Below are 14,583 nucleotides of genomic sequence, written 5' to 3' on the forward strand. Positions count from 1 at the left end.
ATGTACTTACAATGTGAATATCATAGCCCTTCGTATTCCCCCTTCCCCCTTCCCCCTTCCCCCTTCGTTTTAGTTTTTCCCGTGCACAGGGTGGCCTGTGTCTTATTGTAAAGTTGTTGATTGAATTCTCGCTTTTTGAAAAGGATGAGTGTGTTAGTCCATTTCACAGCTTTGTTCAAGGTCATTCAATATTTATTTTTGCTTCATTTTGTTAATAATCTGACTCGATTACATGACAGGTGATGAGCATGCCCCTGGAAACTACGGATTGCACGATCAGGTAGCTGCTTTGAAATGGGTCAAAGAAAACATCGCAGGTAAAGCTGGACTTATTTTGTGTTTCAAATATGCATATGATATTATGACTTAATGCGTCGCCTGGAAAGACTTTTCGCCTATTTCCTTTATAATTGGACACAGCATGTATGGGGCGAACTCCGACGGATGACCAACCATTTGCTATGACTGAACACAGTTCACTGTCTGTTCGAGGTTGGGGTATCCATTTTAGTTTCTGCAAAGCCTAGCTCGAGCTTCTAAAAAAGAGCGCAGGAAATTATACCTATTTGCATAACGTCTCAATATTACTTGTAAGCCATTGTCAAAAACGTAATACAGATTATTTACAATTTGATTGCGAAGTAAAATAATGGACAGAATACTCAGCAACATGAATTGGAAGTGCAGTTGATGTGAAAGTGATTCTAAGTGTGTGGACACAAGGAGCGTTGCTTGTCATGCGCAGACTCAATGTCTTTCGTTCATGTTTATGTACGCAGCTTTTGGTGGAGACCCAGACAGGTGACAATATTTGGTGAGAGTGCTGGAAGCTCCAGTGTTGAGTTGTTGATTCTATCGCCACTGAGTGATGGACTGTTCCACAGGGCCATTATGCAGGTAGGTAATATTTGAGCTAGTGAATTTTAATGTTCATCGTCTTCAGGACAATGTGTGGCGTCGCAACAGGTGAAGATGCTCAGGTTTATTTTTGTGCCATTTAGCCATATTTGAAGGACGATTCTCGCCTTTAACAATTTCTCACTTTTTCATTTGACGTCTTGAATTTTATTATTATGTATATTTTTGCAACCTATTCAATAATCAAATTTGTCGATTATGCGTGCAAAATAGCAACAAATTTCAAATTTTATCCTTGAAGGCAGAATTGACCGCATGATGGCGCAATTCCGTCATCCTCCGCTGAGTCCTTTTTTGCACGATAATCCACCGTGACTTTATTCTTGTTCACTGATTCAAATAATTTTTTATGAAAAACAAAAGAGAGGTCTCTTGAACAAAAATGTATCATTTGTTGTTTATTTATTTACCGATTTCAACCAAGTCAACGTTTTTAGGTAAATGAGTGTAACGATTCCAAGAGGGCAGACGATATCTGTGCAAAGAAGATCGCATCGCGGATTGGTTACGCCAAGTCGCCAAGCTTACAGTAGTATGCTCCTCGAAAGTGAAAGACAAACTTTCGCCCAAATTTCCTCGAGGAATCTTTCAACCATCATCTTTCAAAATCAAGGATAAAAATCGGAGGTCACAGTGCAAACTTTGGTATTAGCGAAACAAATTACCGATGGTTTATCGATATTTGAAATTCAAAATGGTCGCCATCGCTATGTTAATTCTATGGAGAAAAGTAAAAATTTTCGAAAAACTAAGTGAAATTATTTCCTTACGCCAAGAGCTTTAAAAAACCCCCAAGTAATTGATAAGAAAAGAATTCTAAAAGTTTGAAAGTCCAAACGTCTGTCCCCGAGGCGCATAATACCTTAAGTTGTCTTAATGTACTTATATTACAACGAGCTTATTGCATAGTGATATTAATCAGTTTCTGGACTTTTTTAACAATCAGAGTGGAACAGCAACAATTGGTGGCATGCTGGGAGAAAACAACCCAAAGCAAAGCGTGCTGGCACACGGCGTCGGCAAAGTCGTCGGGTGTGAGAGGGACAGCACCGAAGAATTGGTCAAGTGTTTACGCACCGTACCGGCTGAGACTTTCGAGGAAAATCTTGACCCTGAAATGGTAATGACAACCATATAATTGTCCAACCGGGAAGACTTGATTTCTATGCGACATTTGAACAAAATTGCGCATAATATAGAAAGAATTTCACATCCTTTTAACTGTAGATTGTAAAATTGTAGCTTAACACCTGAATAGTATCATATACTTTTAGATACAATTGGGAAATCACTTATCCCAAAATTTAATGGAGAGCATTTTCTCATTTACCATTTTCATCGACAGAAAAACTTGATGAATGCTACTGGACTCGGGATAGAGGACGTTATGTACGCCACGATACCCCGCATCGATGGCCACTATATAAGCGCAATGGCAGATGATATCTTCAGTCAGGGAGCATTTACCAAGACAGACGTCAACATCATGATTGGTACCAACGCCGACGAAGGCACGCTGTTTTTAGCAATGGTTATGGCCCATGCGATGAACGACTCCGAGGTGTTTATGGACAAGACTGTCTACGAACAAGTATGGTCTGCTTTCTTGTTTGAGTCGTTCAAGTACATTCCGGCTGTGCAGGACGCAATCAAACTCATGTACGTCAACTGGGAGGAAGCGGACTCCGACGACGCAGACTATGTCGAAGCCTACTCTAAAATGCAAGGCGACTACATGTTCGTGTGCCCGGCGGACAAATCGGCCCGCGCTTACGCAAAATTTGGTTTCAACGTGTATATGTATCACATGACCCACGTGCCGTCTACCTCTGTTTGGCCGATCACATGGATGAAAGCTGCCCACGGGGAAGATTTGCAATTTGTGTTCGGAGCACACTTCAGTCATGGTAAAGCCCCGAAGAATGTCACAATGAACCCAGAGGAAGTGGCTATGTCACTTAAGGTCATGAAATACTGGACAAACTTCGCTAAATCCGGGTAAGACGTTTTTTTAATGAAATTTATATTACCATGCCCTGTCCATCGCATTTCAATTGGTCGAGCTGAACCACATGACTGCCCACAAATACACAGTAATGGTTTGTTTACATGTCCGTGAAAAATTGTGATTTGTACAAAAGATCATAATCGATCACAAAATAAAATGGAGCACTTGTGGGCCAAGTTTGAACTTTTTACCGAAAACTCTCCGGATTTGCAAAATTTTTGCAGCGCGCGCACCACTCGCTGACAAGTTCTGGGCCCCGTTGTCGTTTGCAAGGGAAATTTTCGTAAATTTTGACGGTTTTCTTGGGTTCGTTGATAATATAATGGAAATAACAGACTCCGCGCAGACCATTAACATTTATTTGTGGGCGCGGGCGAAAGGAAAGCCAAAATTAAAGGACTCGTCAAGCCTCGCCCTTTAATTTTTGGCTTTCCTCTCGCCCTTGCCCACAAATAAACGTTAATGGTCAGCGCGTCATCCGGTATTTCTATAATAATTGCGTAAAATGCATGTAATACTACTTCATGGTCAGAGTCTACGATATCAAACAGAAATGTTATAATCGTAAAAATTTGATTTGTCACGATTTTTCAATTAGCTCGATATAAACGATATAGCAAAACCAATATAATATGTAAGTCCTGAACAAATAGGAGGTTAATAATTGTCACAGGATGGAAAATTAATTTAATATATGTAATAAAAATCTGATGATCATATATTGAAATTCGTAGTTTACACAATATCATGATGTTGACGTTGATCTTTCCCTTTGAATTTTTATCGTTTGTATACGTACATTTTCACCGCTCTGTCACTAAAATCTACTTTCCATACATGTATACATAGAGATAGATAGATAGATAGATAGATAGATAGATAGATAGATAGATAGATAGATAGATAGATAGATAGATACATAGATAGATAGATAGATAGATAGATAGATAGATAGATAGATAGATAGATACATACATAGATACATAGATACATACATACATACATACATACATACATACATAGATAGATACATACATACATACATACATACATACATACATACATACATACATACATACATACATACATACATACATACATACATACATACATACATACATACATACATACATACATACATACATACATACATACATACATACATACATACATACATACACACATACATACATACATACATACATACATACATACATACATACATAAAATATATACCTCATATAGGCCCCTCCCCCCTATATGCCGTACCTCAATCTTCGTACTATTTCTTCCAAAGAAATCCAAATCTATCTTGTGCTGAGGAGGAATCATCCGGGGAAGACTGGCCACTGTTCAAAGTACCCGGATTAGCGTACAAAGAACTCTCTCCAAAGATGGAAAACAAGCGAGCATTGAAAGCCAAGGAGTGTGCTTTCTGGAACGACTTTCTTCCTAAGCTCGTGAAACATACAGGTTTGTAAACAAAGACATACTGGTTGACTTACTCTAGCCTCATACAGCGGCTGTGTTATGAAACGATCTATATTGACGTAACCCACGGATGTTATATCTTGCAACGTCGGGCTGACCAAAATGTGAAAGAAATGTCATTATTTGGATAAAGTCAGAAACACGCGTAGAAAAATTAGATACATGAAGTTGTCCTAGAACGACTTTTTTGAACAAATTAACTTTACATTAAATTTCGTCAGCTAAGGTCCAGTAAAATTTGACAGCATACCGTGATATACTGAGTGATGTCGATTATCCACAAATGTATCCACAATTTAGTCTTTTTACTGCGCATTTTCTTGTTTTACAGTAGTAAGTGGCTATAAAGGGTTGAGACAGACATGTCCATGGCCCAGTGTAAGCGTGACGCAAGTCAAGTTTTAGTCAAAAATTAAGTTATTTAAAATATTTTTGTTCGAACACGATTGGAACTAATTTTGGATAATTGAATAGTGAAGTGATGTCGGTTTCATCTGCAAATGTAAGCTCATCCGCTTTTTCTAAGTTGTTCACTTAGTGTTTTTATGAGTAATTTTTTAATATTGCAACATTCACTTGTAGGGCACCTAACACTTTTGAGAAATTTGAAAAATACGAAGATCCAATTATCCCAAATTAGTTCTCATTGTGTTTCGGGAAGGTGAAAGCATCTTCTGTAAAAGACTGTGAAAATTTTGAGACAAAAAGTCAGTATAACTCATATTACAGTAGGGACGATACTTGAGTCACGACCTTTTTGCACTTGAAAGTCAGTGCAATAAGGAAGAAACATAATAGCTACGTCTTTGTTGCGCGGGTAAAATGTAAAAACATCCAAATGTAAGAACATCTTATAATGATGATGCTATGCAGGAATATATCATCAAAAACAGAAAATCGCCCTGTGCATAAAGGACGTAATATAAGATGAGTTACCTCCTTTTTGCTCAATCAAACCTTTGCATGATGAACGTAACTCTACAGTTTTTTTTCAATTTACATAAACATGATTACATAATTATAACATTCATTTATGCCATTTTATATATCTATGATATAACTCTTTACCCACAAAAACCATTAACGACAAACAAATTGGAAAGTTAGAGGCATTTAAAATCTGAATCCCCTCTAACTCAATTTGTTGAAAACTTTAGGTATGCCCCTCTTGTAAAGGGACATCGATGTGTTTTTCTGTCACTTCTGTCTGTGTAGTGGCAATAACGCGTAAACCCATTAAACCATTAACCACAAACAAGTTGAATTTTAAAGTAAGAGGCTTTTAGAACCTTTATTCCCTTCTAACTCACTTTGTTGTAAAACTTAGTGACGCCCCTCTCGCACTGGGCCATCGATGTGGCTTTTCTGTCACGTGTGTCTCCGAGTCTCGTGGCTCTGACGTGTAAACCGTATAGACACTCCGGAAACTCTAGATCCAGGATCGATGCAACAACACAAGGCGCAATACATTGTCGATACAAAATGTGTATCAAGTGGCGGAATGACATGCATTCCCATGCACCAACTCTAACAAGTCAATGAACAGGATGGTGACTCAAAGTTCACAAAATACAACCACCCCCTAATAACATGCATTGTCGGCAAGACTATTGAAGCCCGAGCAGACACCTACACAATGCGAAACGATACCATCATACTAGAGCATATTAGAATCACAGACAAGCAATCATGTGATTGAATCTGTCATCCCTAGATTTACTTCACTATGATTGACGATTCCCGACATAAAATGTTATTACAACGTAGTATTTATTATTAATATCTCTCTCTCTCTCTCTCTCTCTCTCTCTCTCTCTCTCTCTCTCTCTCTCTCTCTCTCTCTCTCTCTCTCTCTCTCTCCTCTCTCCTCTCTCTCTCTCTCTCTCTCTCTCTCTCTCTCTCCCCAGATGTTGATACAGTGTGTGCAGCCCCCGACGACGAGGCTGAGAAGTACAAAGAAGAAAGCAATACACCTTAGGCATCATCATAGAGATCTCTGAAATAACTGAAATATATGCAATTTGTGTTCTTTGTATTATTTTACATCAATGAATTGGCCTTGGTTACTATGATAAGCCGTGAGTATGCTATGAACTGCCATGGGAATATGTCTTGCTGCACGAAGTACATCGCCAACCCAATTCTGTAAAATGTGTTTCCCTTGATGTACACAAACTCCCATGTTCAATGTAATTTATACCCGCCCTTGATCACATACGAATGCTATATTGCTTTCACATTGATTGATTGGTTGATTGATTGATTGATCGATTTCACGAATGGCCTCCCGCAAGATATAATTTCTGCACCGAACATATCATCACGCTCCTGAAGTGAAATAAATAAATAAATAAATAAATATATTGCTTTCTATAATCCCCCTGTGGTAAGTTTCATTGTTTTGACCGTGACGGGTTTTCCCACGTTACAGATGTATGGATGTGACTAGGGTTTCAAAATATGGTAGCAGAGAAAAAACGCTTAGGTGTAAGGGTTCCTCTGGGTAGGCTACAGGCAAAATAGTAAAGGTCAAATATCCAGACCTTTTGCAGCTATCTTCCGTCTGTTAGAATCGCATATTTTATTTCGATATAAGGTCACGGTCAAGGTGCATACTATTTAGAGATGAAGACAATATTTTTACCTATAAGCCAATATAATAAAAGGTGTTGTTTTCATTCTAGACATATTTCAAAAATGATGCGGTGACGCGGGGGGTTTTAACTCATTTTTTATTCTTCAATCAACAAGAACGTCGAAAAAACATGAAAACACATATAGGAATGCTCGCAGAGATAAATGCACAGCAGTGTTGCTTTAGTATTTTTGTGTAGCAACAGTTCTGCGTTTGACTTTTAGTGCAGCAAGGTACAGTTTGGACAGCTCAGTAATATGACAGTGACAAATGTGTACAGTTCTGGATGGAACGTTAGTGTCAGTTATTTTGTTTACAGTTCTGTTTTATACAGCTCAGTGTTATGCACTATCGTCGCGTATTTTTGCGTTTATTTTTTTATTTTATTTCCCCATTAGCAGAAAAAAGGTTGACCCGGCGGGTCTGCATTGACACCCGCGAGGATGAGAAACAAAGTTTTTATTCTTCTTGGCCTTACAGGGAAAGAAGTCACCAAGGAGCGACTGATTTTTCATGGGACAGTTTGCCATTGAAGTGTTTTTATCATTTGTTATGAAAGAATGAAATATATTGGATCGAGCAGTTCTTAATGTGCGTTTGAACGTCGAATTAAGTACTTTTGAATTCTAAATGATTTCTAGGCAATATTACACACTGAACAGTCTTTGACTGGTTCTGAGTCACTTGCCAAGACAACATAATATTGAAGTGGCGGATAGACCGTAATAGCTATTTTCATCTTTTTAATGGTTGCAATACATCAGCAACTTTTTGTAGATCTTCCGCAAAGTCAGACCGAGACAGTTACAGACAAGATAGTAAAAATATTAAAGCTACACGTACAGCGTATCATTCCTGCAGTGAACGTTATTCATGGAAATACATTCGGAATAAAACCGACCAAGTCATGTTGTAGGTGTGGCCACGTCATTCTTTATGTCACCGTTATTCACTGTTTCCTGAGTCATATATTTCCTGGATACTTCCCCCCCCACTCGTTGACTTTTCATTGCAACTTCTCTCCTGGGTAGGGGGACAGGACACGGGTACTACAAGTGGCGACACTAAAATGATACGCTGGGAAGCTATTGTCTAAGGAAGGTCACGGAACAAACCTTTGCTCTCAGCTGACCTGATAAGTTCTGTCTCCTTGTGACCTGTTAATTATTTGCCCGAGAGTACAGATTATGATCGCTCGACATGATATCACCACCATTCAATATGTGCAAACGGGCAATTTGCTGGGACAACTTTCAATGGGGAGGCTCTTACGTTGGGTTGTTAGAAACGGAGCCATAAGCGATATAATTTGCATTATATTTGTTAAACGAAGTACACCTTTTTGTTACTGTATTTACACGGGACATCAAAAATCTGAGGGCGCACTTCACATCCAGGTGCGAGAAATGATCAGGACATGAGAATAAGGGCCACCACTCCAACCAGACCAGAGTGGGAGTAAATGTCGTACGTTGATCTACAAATATCTACGTGTTTGCAGTATTACATGTGATATTGACAATGACGTAATCATGTTGGTATACTACACTTCCATAAAAGGCGCTGATTGGACACTGTAAGGAACATTCTCCATAAATAGTAGTGCGCTGAACAAATCGATCGAGTGTACGCGTGTCTCAAAAATCAACGTCTGTGAATGGTGAAGATCGCAAGGTGCCCTTCGCAAGTACAGGTACACGCGTCAACCATGATTTGTGCCAAATATGTACTCTATGCCGCCTTACTTATTAGCTGCGCTTTCGCCGAGGATCCGATCATAGAAATCAAATCGGGAAAACTGGTCGGAAAATCGGAGGAATTTTCCCACAAGGACGTCGACGTTCAGCGTACCGTCCAGGTCTTCAAGGGGATACCCTACGCCGAGCCGCCGGTCGGTGACCTCAGGTTTCGACTTCCACAGCCTAAAGCTCCCTGGGAGGGGGTGCTTGATGCAAGCAATGCTGGATCGGCCTGTCGTCAGCCGAACGTGCCGCTTGTTCCATTGGAAGAACCTACCAGCGAAGATTGCCTTTACCTGAATGTGTTTAAACCGGTGTCTGATGTAAGTATAGATTAATCGTGTGATAGTTACTATTTGGTATCATGGGTCGGAAATTACCTATAATTGGAAAGCGTCGTCGAGTCCTAACAAAAAATTGGTAGTAATCGACAAACTATGATGAAAACAATACATCAAAAACATGCTGTAAGGATTTTCTTCTCGCGAAACAGAAATACGGCATACAGTCACCTGTAGCCGACTGAGGGTGTCCCATCACTGTTACATAATCTTTTCTCTACAGTTAATCGGCAATCTCTGATAATTCGGGGCCCTCACTGTTTTGCACGGCCATGATTCAGTTAGTGACGAATGTTTAAATTAGTGTACAAAATGTTCCCAGTTTCAACAAGTATATATCCTGAAGCGGTATTGCAGAAGTTTTGCCAGCCCGTCCTCTGGGAAAAATTAACCAACTTTGCCAAACTCTGAAAGGACAGCAGAGAACTAAATAACGTAGCACGAGAACCACGGAGTACAATGATATGTATCGGGTAGGGAACATCCACTGTAGTCCAGGCAAATGTTGCACTGAAATGGGCGATCATATGCAGGTGTGCTATTTTTCCATTCGCACATTTTTATCATAGTAGTAAAATATAATGTAAACAATATACTGCAAGTTTTCATTTGGACGATTCATAACACATATCTTTGTAACTCTAAATGATTATTGAACGAATTATCTGACTATGATTGTTTCAACACGGACTTTTCCGTATATGTTTTGTGTACTGATAAGATAAAAAAACGGCTTTACCATTTCAGTCTGATAATCTAGCAGTAATGGTATGGATCCACGGTGGTGGCTTTGTCATGGGTTCCGCAACACACGACGGATTATACGATGCCACGGCGTTGGCGGCAATCGGTGACGTCATCGTTGTATCTTTGAATTACCGCCTTGGTGTGTTCGGGCTGTTCTCCTCAGGTAGGTTCAAAGTCCAACATCATTGGATGTGAACACTCAATTAGACAACTGAGGGGAAAACGTCCGCTCAAAAACCTCAAAAGTGTCCCTGACATCGAACAGGTCACAGACGAGGGATGCTTTCAATGATATATTGGCATAATGTTGTTGAACTTCGCGTGTTTAAAAGCGGTGATCTGTATGACTTCAACAATGATCCTATGACTTGAAATGCGTCCTGTTATAGAGTATTTACTTTTATACATACAAGCTGGTCCTTATAGCCCTGATTAGTCAGTCAATTTAGGGTTAACCTAGGACTAATTGCAACAGAAATTATTTCTTCACCATGACCTTTGGAAAGGTCTCACTAATGACATATTAAAAGTATAGGAAAATATAAGGGGTGCAAATTGGTTAAATTTGCATATATTCAAATTAGCTATATATCGCCTTTAAAATGATTGCTATACTCATATTTTGGGCATGTAAACTGAATTCAAGTGACTTTTTTTCATTGCAACACAATTTAGTAAGGTTCAACAAGTTATTTTCTAAATGTCTTGAACAATAAAGATTATGCAAATTAAGTAATTTGCATATATTCACAGTTTTTCCACTATTTCATACAAAATTAATGTTTAAGCTCTTTTTTAAACAATTTTTTTCTTTCTGAAATTGTTAATGTTTTGCAAGAATTACCTTAAACAAATGAGGTTGACCTAATTTGCATGCTAATTATTTTAATACAAAAAGGCCTAATTTGCATAATTGACACAAATGGTCTTCGGAATACAATAAGCCTACAATAGCTTCCATTGACATTTTCTGGTTATTCAGAAATGCAATGAATAAAGAGAAGAGTTTCAGAGCATTACTATTTAAATAAAGGGAATCAGAATTATTTCTTTGGATATTCTTCTTTCTTTTACGACGATAAGGTTATTCATAAAAAAATCATTGGACGTGTTCAATAATTTGACATCAATTGTCATTTTCAGTCATTTTATCCTACAACATGTTCGATTGCAGTAAAATTTTTGAAGGAATATTTTATGCTTTTGGTCACTATCTTCAATGACGATGGAAATATTCAGTTACTAATAAATGGTTCCCCACACTTAACAGTTGTGCCTGTGAATCATCTTTCTCATTATTAAACTATCATTAGTATAAATACGAACATCATTTGAATCACCATGATGGTAGTGGTGATGACAATTATTATGATGGTCATTATCATATCAAATTTCTTCCTCTTCCTCTCTGTTTACATCTTCCTCTAGTGGTTCATTTGTTTACAGCCAGAATCCTTTCGTTGGCAACAGAAAGTCTAGATTTTGCTTTCTTCTGGGGTTATTCATGCTGCTGCAGTTCATGGTAGAACCCATAAGTATGGGGAAGGGCAACTCAATGAAAAGATGTGAAGCAAAGGATGATATAATTGTACTGCGTATCATATCAGATCTTAGATGTGCAAGTATCACTCATGGGCTGTAATGTAATGGACTTCCCGATTTGCAGATTATTAGACTTTTGTATTATCACCAATAAGATCGATCACTTAAGGAATTGAGAGTCTGGCCAATCTGAGGTGAGACTTCCATAAGGTTCAAAATACAGGATAACCAATTTTATGATAATTTGATGTCCAAATTTGATATCCTAATTGATAAACTCGTTAACGGCAGCTTCTGTGATGCAAATCCCTTCACATTTTGGTTTTCTTGTTTCACGGTCATGAAAATTTGAAAGAGCAGCTAGACCATGTAACATTATGAAAAGTATCTAGATTTGCATTTACCAGTGATTTAGATTATCATGATTCAGTCAACAGATTTTTTTAAGTTTTTCCTTCAATGCTATGACTGTGTACGGTAAGATTAAACAGGAAATCTCTCTCTTCAGTCCATTATATGACTTTATATTAATTTTCAATTGTTGTCTTCAAGAAATTTCAAAATTTTGAGAAATGCAGTGTCCTTTGATTATTGTAATGTCTTTCAGCTGATAAAGGAACAGTTTCCTTATCCATATTTCATGATAATTGGCAATATAGTATAACAATTGTACCTCTATATCATCATGATCATTATAATTTATTTGTCATTATTATCATAAATTTCTGTATGTGGCATGAACAGGTAAGTTGCACACAGTCAAAAGTATATCTGATTTACCAGGGACCACACAACCTGGTCTTTAATTACATTTTACCAACACTTAATCGATATTAATAATACGGGTAAGGGTGAAAATAAAAGAAAATAGAGCTGAAACACAAATTTTCTTCAGCCTCGCTTAGTACAAAGTGTTGGTTATTTGGTCAAGCATTTTTGTATGCATTAAGAAAATCCAAATCTTCCAGTAAGTTCCCAATGTTATTGACATTCTGCAAATTCTCTAGATAATTGAAATGAACTATACGAATCAATAATTGTTTATTTTTACAGGGCTTTTCATTCTGTAGGCCCTATTAGTATATAATCATTACAATGAGTTAAAATACACAGAAAATAAATAACCACGTCAATTTCTTTGTACTGAGCAAAATGTTCATTCAAGTTATAAAATGGACACTTTCGATAGGAAGAATTTAAAGTATTAAATAACTTAAACAAGTAGTGTCTCTTAATGTAACTTCTCATTTTACTGATAACATAATTAATTAAAATAAGTTGACGTCAATCTGAAAAATTAAAGAAAATTATTTTAATGGTCATCATATAGGATTTATGCACATGAGGAATCGCTCAAAATTAAGTAAAATATATTTGGCAATGTTAGTAAAAACTTCCAATCTCTCTTTACGATATTGTAAATATTTTAAGGTTCAATTATTACATTTAATACAGTGTAGGCATTTCCTTAAAATCTTTTAAAATTAGCCCTTTGTACAATGTAGATTGTATTAGACTTTGAATATACCTTTCTTGGACCTTTAAGTATTTAAGGTGAAGAAATAATTCATATTCCAATTAGAAAAAGGAAGTGACATGGTTGACTTATTGGACAAATGCAAATGATAATTTATTTTTATCGCTGTAAGATATATTTGAAAACATTCCCTGAACTAAAACAAAAAATGATGTTACATAGTCATTACAATGTCAGCTTATCTCTTTAAATCACTTTCGTAAATAGATTATCAGCACCAGGTTTGTATAGCATCTATGACCCATTTAGCATTTGGGTAAATTAGCTGTCTTATGCACAACTTCATTAAATGCACTTTTCGCGATCCCTGGGATCGCCTTTGTTCTAGTCTGTAAGAGAATGATTGAGGTGTAATAGCCTTTTGTTTTCCATTGAAATTGTAATCTGGTGGGTAAATTTTCTGATGAGAAAATCTGGTGCCAACACAGGCCTTTAAACTTGCGATATGTAACTTCCATGACCCTACTAAAATTTAGTTCTAATGATCTCCGTTGTTTTTTAACATTATATATAGTCATTTATACTATAGGTCAAAACAGGGAAAAGTAAAGTGGTAGGAGGGGCACATTGCAGTTATGTAAAATGAGGAGTCTTAAATGATTTTATGCATTGCCTACAAACACAAAAAGTACATTAAATAATCAAATTGCTTGAATTAAATATCAATTTGCTGAATATATTTTAAGAAATATATTAACAGCAACGATTTTGTTCCCTTTTCTAAGTTTTATATTTATTCAAATTATGCACTGTCTCCCCTCTTAATAGTCATTTTGTTTGTCATTCTCTACATTCAATACAGAGTGGAAACAAAAACTACTTGTTGTGTAGATTAAATATAATTTTTAAGTGAAATGCAGTGGCAGCTATACTTGATTTAGGCAAATTAGGAATATTTCTCGGGCGATAAAATGTATTCAAAAATATTGCCTGGACAAAAATAAAGATAAATGCATACATTACTTGAACATGATGTCGCATTTTTCTCAATTCAATATGCATATTTCTTTTATCAGTGAATGTATTGCTCCCATTATCCGTTTATATCTATACATATTAGGTAATGTTATACCTCATAGATTGTATTGGACTTCAGTATGTCATTCTAGGACCTCTCTAAAATACACAAAGAAAAATTAAATTCTATTGCTGTCAGAAGTAGCTTATATAGTTACTAATTAGAGACATAAAAGAAAAGCGAAGTGTTGTTGGCGGCCATATTGGATTTATGCAAATGAAGAATATTTCTATGACGACAAAATATTTTAATCAACCTTGCCTGAATCAAACACAAGGCAAATAAGCCCAAAATCCGCAACTATCATGTTTAGCCGAATATTTTTAGTAACAACATTCTATCAGCACCTAGTTAATAGCCATAATCTTTTTACATATATGCAAATTAGGCATTGTTTACATTTCTAGATTGTACGAGGCTTTTAGTATGTCATTGTAGGACTTCTCTGAAATACACAGTGTATAAATAATTGTATTGCTGTCAGACTTAGTTTAAAATAGTTATTAAATGGGAAAAATACAAAGAAAAGTGAAGGTTGTGGCGGCCATATTGGATTTATGCAAATTAGGAATATTTCTATGACGACTGATATTTCCATCAACATTAC

The 14,583-nt window shown here is 36.8% G+C and overlaps 1 protein-coding gene across 3 annotated transcripts in view; it reads left to right on the forward strand.

Moving 5' to 3' along the window:
- LOC139129976 (cholinesterase-like) overlaps positions 1–14,583 on the forward strand; it is a 33,461-nt gene that overhangs the window by 12,760 nt on the left and 6,118 nt on the right. Inside the window, exons 1-2 of one of the 3 annotated variants that reach the window (XR_011551730.1) lie at positions 8,648–9,114; positions 9,880–10,042. Coding sequence is in view for 2 of the 3 variants with exons in the window: in XM_070695684.1 (XP_070551785.1) it covers positions 9,880–10,042 (163 nt within the window). In the remaining variant the exon portion in view is untranslated. Of the gene's footprint in view, positions 1–239; positions 318–8,647; positions 9,115–9,879; positions 10,043–14,583 lie in introns of those variants that run through there. The other 2 variants (XM_070695685.1, XM_070695684.1) reach the window with 2 other exon arrangements.

Source organism: Ptychodera flava, chromosome 3, assembly GCF_041260155.1.
Source record: "Ptychodera flava strain L36383 chromosome 3, AS_Pfla_20210202, whole genome shotgun sequence".
Lineage (NCBI taxonomy): Eukaryota > Metazoa > Hemichordata > Enteropneusta > Ptychoderidae > Ptychodera > Ptychodera flava.